At 30.5% G+C, this 8,509-nt stretch overlaps 1 protein-coding gene across 1 annotated transcript; it reads right to left on the bottom strand.

The window, feature by feature from the left end:
• Positions 1–8,509, bottom strand: LOC143051148 (uncharacterized). Its single transcript, XM_076224177.1, has 6 exons — positions 8,114–8,509; positions 5,479–6,345; positions 4,710–4,871; positions 2,462–2,572; positions 1,840–1,924; positions 1–1,157 (listed from the first exon to the last, which is right to left on the bottom strand). Exons 1-6 carry the CDS (start codon positions 8,475–8,477, stop codon positions 1,052–1,054), a joined length of 1,695 nt encoding a protein of 564 aa, XP_076080292.1. The 5' UTR covers positions 8,478–8,509; the 3' UTR covers positions 1–1,051.

Here is an 8,509-nt window from a genome sequence, read left to right as displayed (position 1 = left end):
AACTACCGGTGACTAAACTGTATCTAGAATTGATTTTCTCTCTTTGAAGAAAGAACCAGTAATAAACTTACTGTTTAATTATAACATTATCCTCAGATGACATTAACCATATTAATTTTGATTGATTTGGGAGGCTTTAAAAGTTTTTGTTAACCTTATTTAAGTACTTTATATTTTCAGATCTTTATTTTCTAAAACAGGACACTGAAGAAGAAAATAAATTTCATCTTCAACTTCAGTGTTACATAATTTACATATTCTATCCTCCACTTGAAGCCCCACATATCTGCCTCTTTCAATTTCTTATTCATGTGTTCTGACTATGATCTTAGTGAGCAGTCGCCTTTCATCCTCATTCAAAATTTATAAGTATTTTTCCATATAAATATTTCCTTTAAATAGTCTGTAAGTTCTTAGTTTATTTCCATGCTGTTTTTGTCTATCATTTTAAAGTTCAGATTTCAAAATACAAGAATATTTCTGTTTTAATTTCCGGTAAATAGGTAATTTAAAATCCATCTTTGAATTTTTAACGAGTTTAAGATCTTTATCAAGATATTTCATAAGAATAGCAATACAACTTTACCAACTATTTTTGTTTAAACTATTTAATGATATAGAGACATTCAGGGCTTCAGAGAGAAGGATATCACCAAACTTTAATATATATTCATAAATTTATGAAATTATAAAGTTATCATAAAATTGAAATATAAGGAAGAAAACAAGTAACAAAAGTATATTGAAGATTAAAAAAAAAATAAAGGAAATTTTTTTGACATTATATATAATATGTATATGTACAAGCCATTACATCTACATCCATACATATAGAAATATATATAGATTAATATGCATTATTTGTCGACAACTATACAGATATGATTTAAATCAAGCTTTTTTCAACCAATTAAAACAGAATAATAAAGTATAGGATTTTTTTCCAAATGTTATTTTTAGAGATAATCATCCGTTAATCAAATAAGTGTTCAAATTAATTGCATTAAATTCATTTCTTTAATTTCAAATGTTTGCACCAAGCCCAATTATGTTAACTTAACCAAGCATTTGGTTTTCCAATCGGTGAGGGTCTAGGTTTTTGTGGTAAAGGTTCTTCTGGCTCAATTTTCCTTTTTACTCCCTCTTTTTTCGTACATCTGAAAGTAATTTGACTTGATTGATAAATCAGATTTTAAATATTCTAAAAAAAAATGTACTGTCATCTAAGTATAAACATGCTAAACATTCACACATCTGTGAACTTTCAGTGTCAATTAACATGATAAGGGTTCATGTGAACAAAACTGTACTAGAACAAGATCCTGTTTGGAATTGATCTTTGAAAATGTTTATCTAGCATGAATTTGAATAATATGGTATTATGATTATCTGCCATGACAGTTTTCATTATAATGGATATAAGAATATATTATATGGTGTGAATGCTAATGATATAACTCTCCATCCATGTTCCGATGTGTAAAATATAACCATTATAGGTCAAAGTACGGTCTTCAGCACGGAACCTTGGCTCAGATAAAACAGCAAGCTATAAAGGTCCACAAAATAAGTAAATTGTAATGTTTGCAAGAAATATTCAACTACAATCCATTTTTGTCTACCAACTGAAGAATAGTCACTTTGTTTACATTATTGTTAATCTATATCACGACTGAACATTTATAAATATTTCAAATATGACTAAAAACACCTGAAAAAGTTTTTTTTTTTATATATTCTATAACAAATTGTAAAACTACTTTTATTTAAAGTGTCAAACAGAATATGACATAAAATCTATATACAAGTGTTTTTGCATTGTATAATACTTAATCTTACATTGAAATGCACCAGAAACAGCAACAACCTGTTAGACATAAAGTCAAAGCTGATAAGGATATTAAAATGACAGCCCATGTCTTCACTACAAAAAAAAACAACATGTTTAAATATTTTTATTATGTTTTCAATTTCAAATGGAAAATAAAACGTTCAAAATGCATGTCCTTAAACGAATCACATCTACGAAATATTCCTAGTATTTTATCATATATGAAAAAAGTAAAATCACAAAACTTTTCGGAAAATTCAAAAGGAATCTTCCTTCATCAAATGGCAAAATCACAAAACTTTGCGGAAAATTCAAAAGGAAACTTCCTTCATCAAATGGCAAAATAAAAGCTCATTTAACACCTAAAACGAATGGATAACAAAGGTCTTATTCCTGACTTGGTACAGGCATTTTCTTATGTAGAAAATGGTGGATTAAACCTGGTTTTAAAGCTAGCTAAACCTTTCACTTCTATGACTGTCGCAGACAATTAAAGTTTTATTGAAAACGTTGTGTAAAAATAGACCTTCCCGAGAAATAAATGTAATATAACATTTAATGTCTTACAAATAAGTATGCTCAATTATAGTGTGTCATGACACTTTTTTCAGAAGGATTCACTATACTTACATTTTGTACACCTTTTCTCTTTAAATAAAATGTTACAATCACAATGGAAATCATTTACTCTGTCAATACACTGTCCATACTGACATGGATCATTTTCACATTCATCTGTATCTGTCAAGATAAATTCTCATTTCAGAACCGTGTTTTTAAAGATAATTGTTCTGAAATTTCTCATTTTTACACGAACAAGTGAAACACGTATTAACTGACAAATGTTACCGTTATGGAGTATTAATACATATATAAATAATGTGGCATTGCCTACTTTTATAAGTTGTTATATATATTGTGTGCAAGTTGTAATTTCGTACAACTTATAATTGTTAAGGGTTTTTGTACAAGTTATCAGTATTTTGACACACACCTACTTTCATCAGGTGATACACTTCGGTGTTGACATTAATATCAATAATGTGGTCATTTATATAAATCTGACTAAGGATTTTTTTATCCCAGGCATAGATTACCTTAGCCGTATTTGGCACATTTTTTTTTAATTTTGGATCCTCAATGCTGCTCTTCAACTTTGTACTTGTTTGGTTTTATTAATATTTTGATATGAGCGTCACTGATGAGTCTTATGTAGACGAAACGCGCGTCTGGCGTACTAAATTATAATCCTGGTACCTTTGATAACTGTTTACACCACTGGGACGATGCCACTGCTGGTGTACGTTTCGTCCCCGAGGGTATCACCAGCCTAGTAGTCAACACTTCGGTGTTGACATGAATATCAATAATGTGGTCATTTTTATAAATTTCCTGTTTACAAAACTTTCATTTTTTTCGAAAAACTAAGGATTTTCTTATCCCAGGCATAGATTACCTTACCCGTATTTGGCACAATTTTTAGGAATTTTGGATCCTCAATGCTCTTCAACTGTGTACTTGTTTGGCTTTATTAATATTTTAATATGAGCGTCATTGATGAGTCTTATGTAGACGAAACGCGTGTCTTGCGTACTAAATTATAATCCTGGTACCTTTGATCACTATTATCTTCAATAATGATATTATTCAATGATTTACTCAAAAATTATTAAACTTCAACTTAACATTAAGCAAAGTGTGTACTGTATACCATTAAACTACAAATAAGTACATCTGATTGATTTAGTCTATATTCTGATTTGTTCACTAATACAAAATTCCATGTCCACAAAATATGTTTTGGTGTTTTTTTATTTAATTTTGTGCAGTACTATGTGCAAGACTGTAGCCTGTCGTGGAAATAAAACAGGGATATGCTAAAACTAAGACAATGTTCTTACTTTTATTTTATTTTGTAAAAAGATTCACAAAATACTAATAATCATTACAAAAAATCTAATTTGTACAACATTTCAATTTGTACACAACACATAAATATATATAATAAATATAACACCTAACAGAAGTAGGCAATGTTATGCTTTGTATATTTTTGACTTTTGACACTCTACTCAGTATAAAACATTTATACAGAGGTACGAATGCATATCTTTACGGGGTATGCTATAAATTATTGTTTATTTAAGACAAACTACTTAGAACAAATTAATTTATTGGTTAATTGATAAGTATTATTTGAAAATTATGGACTAAAACAATTTCATTAGATTTCACTTTTTGAAATCATGGTTGCATGTAAACAAGTATCATGTCTTAGGGAGGGATAAATCCTCGTTTCGTAAAGGATCACTCGGATTCAAACAAAAAATTCTCTGAAACTGACATTATCAAGATGCTTGATTTCTTGATTGACAACCTATTTGTTACGTTTGGAGAACGTGTTTTTTAACAGACAGTCGGCATTCCAATGGGATAAATAACAAGTTGTGCCCCTTTTCTTGCCGACTTGTTTCTTTATTATTATGAGGCTGACTTCATACAGGAACTTCTTAGGAAGAAAGATAAGAAGTTAGCAATATCCTTTAACTCTACTTTTCGCTATATAGATGATGTTCTTTCACTAAATAATCCAAAATGTGGTGACTATGTTGAACGCATCTATCCCATCGAACTGATTTAACCCACTGTTTAGATTGGGTGCGTATTGATAAGTCTTGAATTAAACATTTTGTGTTTTGATTTCTATTGTTTTCTTTTTCTCCTTTTTCACCCATTACGTTGTCAGATGTTTTCGACTTGTGGGTTTGAAGGTCTCTTAAGTATATTTCTCCTCTCTTTCATGTTTCAAGACCGAAGTGTTTGTTTGTTGAAATGTACAAAAATGTTCTTATTCATAGTGCAAATCTGTAATACTTACTAATTTGACAATTCTTTCCCTCATATCCAGGATCACAAAAACACAAATACCGGTTACTCATAGGCAAGCAAGTTCCGTGTTGACATGGATCACCAAGACAACTAGACATCATATTCATATTACCATTTCCATTTGGCGAATTGTAAGAAATGTTTTTTGTGCCTATTAAATAAATTTAAAAGGACGATAATACAGTTGGGAGGAAATTGAGCATTCAAACCTCTAAAACAAAATTGAAACAATGATTTTATAATTTAAAAGGACAAAACAGTTGTTATCAAATAGTTCGTTTTTATGTATGTTGGCGTATGTTTTTCTTGCACTTCAGTTTTCCTGTTGTTCCTTTGTTTTCCTCTTATAGTTCTTGTGTTTAGTTTGTTTCCCAGATTTTTTTTTCACCCAATCGATTTTTGACCTTTGAACACTGGTATACTACCCTTGCCTTTATATACGGCATTCAATGTTAAAATTAACTTCGTCATTTGAATTTGACTATCGAAGGAGCTGATCGAGTGAACAACTCGTTGATTATTACGGAGAGCTATATAAAAAGATATATCAAACTTAATGAAGATTGTTCTATATTTACAAATGAGGAGCTAGTTACAAATGATATTTTTCGAATTGAATTTGAAAAACTTGCTTTAATTGTTTTATTTTTCTTTGTTTCTTTTATTTTCGGAGTTTTACTATTTACATACTTATTTTGTATGAAGTCGATCTAAATGCGTTTTTATTATTAAAACAAACAAACAAAAATTTCACATACCATGATTTCCTCTATTGTTATGAGGGTTGTAAGTTAGAATGTTGGTTTTTGAAAGACCTCCATTAACAATAGTTTGATGACCCTCAAATATATTCGTCTGCTTTGAAAATGTTGTCCTTTGACCATGATTTGCTAGATGCGCCGGTGGAATGGTCGTTTTTACTAGACTTACATCGCTGACCTCCGCTGTCCTTCCATGTGATCTTTGTGTTTTTGTACCGAGATGTATTCCTAGTTGTGCTTTCGTACTTATAAACATATTTACATCTGATGAACGACTTTGAATCGGTTTTGCAGTTGTTGCCCTCATGAATAATCTGCTTTTAGAAGTCGAAAAGCCATGCTTCCTTACTGATGTTTTAAGAGCTTTGGGCCTAATGGAAGTTGGTTTCAATTGTAGATTAACGACGGTTTTGAATTTTACAAATTTCGATATTGTATGAGAAGGAAGTAAATTTGTAATAGATGCTGTCTGTTTTTTAAGAGCATTCTTTGGATTACTTGTTGATGTGGTTCTTGGTGGAATGGACTTAATTGTTGATAATATAAATCTGTTTTTCGGAAAAGTAACTTTTTTTAAGTGTCTAACCGTTGTTAATGCCGATGTCGATTTTGTTGAAAGTGGTGTAAACAATGTTTTCGATTTTGTCGTTGGTATTTTCAGTCTCGTTGTTGGTTGTGCGAGTGGTGTTGTCGTCAGTTTGGTTGTAGAAGTAGTTGTCGGTCTTGTTGTTACTTTTGTTGTAGTCATTGTGGCTGTCGCTGTTGTCGTTTGTTTCAAAGTTGCTGTAGCACTCAGTTTAGTTCTCGGTACTAATGTTGTAGTCATAGTTTTTGTTCGTTGTATAAATTTGGTAGATGGTGAAGCTGAAATATAAAATAATTGATCGATTTGAATACAATATGTGATCATCAATATAGAATTGTTTTTCATTAATTCTAGTGGTATTGTTCATAGTAATTCTGATGAATAAAATTTAGAATGGAAATGGAAAATGTGTCAAAGGGACAAAAACCCGACACAAGATCAGAAAACAGCCGAAAGTCAACAACGGGTATTCAACACAGCGATAAAAAAAATCCCGCACCCGAAGAATTACTTAAAAAAGAAGATATCTAGAAAATACCACAACATTAAAAACAGCGATTCGCGTCGATGCGATTTTTCCATCGCTAGCAAGTAAAATATTTTTTTTAATTTATTTTGTTCAGCACCTTGTGCACCAGGACAAACTAAACACGTCAGTGACTTATTAGTATTAGTGCGATTAGAAACAACTTAAGACACGACAGAAAATGTGCAAATAATTGTTTTATTCAAAAGAGTCATGGCAAACTATGATGTATCCATGTTTAAGTGTGATATCTAAATAAATGATTGACACTTATATTATACTCATTTTGTTTTCGAATAATTATATTTTAAAACTATATAAAACTAACAATGACTTGATTTAGTATTTAATATGTTGATTGTTGAATTAATTATATTTCGAATCAATGTTTAACTTAACATTTTTTTAATATGATCATCAAAATAACAGATAACACTCAAGTTTATTCAACTTGAACGGGCGTGGAACAACAGTTATTGGACGCAGCGTCACTGTGACCATCAATAACGCCACCGAATAAAATACAAATTTCTCTGATGAAATCCGTATTTTTCACAGGATATAAATTGGAAGCTAACACGGTTGCTAAGGATTTTCGTTGCCCAAATAGATTCGTCATTTATATCAATACAGTGTGGACCAATTACATGTAATTAGAAAATATTTATATCATAATGCAAAATGTGCCGATTTTTATGATTTTCCCTATAACAAAAATTTCGGACTGTCAAAGTATTTAAAACAACTCATTGCAAAGGTAAAAGTATCCCCATTTTGTTTAAATTTTCCTGTGCAATTCGTAAGCACTGTTCGTATTTTAAAAAATATGTGAAGCAGTTCATTAAATAAACACGTTTTTCTTTCAGTATTTAATTCAACTCTCCACTACTAAATACAATATCTTGTCTATTAAAGATAAATCTTAATTACTACTCGTTGTTATAGGCATGGTAGGTGTAATACCACCAAATCAGGGTACGTCACATCTGGTTGTATACGAAAATGGGTCGAAAAAAATATTCCCTTGAATTTGACAGTTTTGGGTAATGAATCCTACATTTTATTGCAGTAAAACATTTCTGTATCAAAAATAAATGTCTTGGGTATTTCAAAGCACTACTATTTTTTTATTTGGGATTTCTATAGAATATTAAAAAAAAAACTTGAGGTTACATGGTACAAAACCTTGCACACAGATTAAATAAGGGGAGAAATTTGATTGGTTAACTTCCAGTAATAATTATTTTCTTATATGCAATGAAATGTTATGTGTTATGCTATAGTACTGGACAGGATAAAACTTTACTCATGCTAAGTATTTCTTTATTTGAAACAAAGATAAATTCTGCACATTTAAAAAAATGCAAATTTAACAAAGACTAATAGGAGAAAGTCAGTGGTGGTATTACACCTGATAAGATGCTTTAAATTTAAAATACAACGTTGTTTTGAGTAAAATATCTTAAAATTGTAAAACAAAATATTCAATTAGCAAGATTCTATAAGTTAATGGAGCATACCTTTTTCACAACATACGCCGCTGTACTCAGATTCGCATTTACATTGATGCTCCTTGCGATTGTACTTTCCATGCATACAGTGAAATCCACAATGTCGTTTTTCTTCAGCATTTGACTCATACCAACTAATTGTTAGGTTGCAATGATCTAAACAATTCTGGAGAGTTTTTGGTTTCACTGTATCATCACAGCACATATATTTCTTTCTTATTTGTTCTCCGCCTCCGCACGTAGCGCTACAAAAAGACCACGGAGCCCATTCTTCTATGTCGCATACTTTGTATCCATGGTGACATTTACTGTTAACAACATATATATGACAGAAAATAAGACCTATGGTACGTAAATAAATTAAATAATGCATGAACGTTATATTAAACAGCTAAATCAACGTTT

Source organism: Mytilus galloprovincialis, chromosome 1, assembly GCF_965363235.1.
Source record: "Mytilus galloprovincialis chromosome 1, xbMytGall1.hap1.1, whole genome shotgun sequence".
Lineage (NCBI taxonomy): Eukaryota > Metazoa > Mollusca > Bivalvia > Mytilida > Mytilidae > Mytilus > Mytilus galloprovincialis.
The sequence above is the reverse complement of the archived record's forward strand: the minus strand, read 5'-3'. Positions and strand labels throughout refer to the sequence as shown.

Coding starts and splice junctions, on each gene's coding strand:
- LOC143051148 (XM_076224177.1), bottom strand. CDS start 8,477: ATGCATTATTTAATTTATTTACGTACCATAGGTCTTATTTTCTGTCAT. Junction 4,872..5,478: donor TAACAATAGAGGAAATCATG/GTATGTGAAATT, acceptor TTTATTTAATAG/GCACAAAAAACATTTCTTAC. Junction 2,573..4,709: donor GGGAAAGAATTGTCAAATTA/GTAAGTATTACA, acceptor TTATCTTGACAG/ATACAGATGAATGTGAAAAT.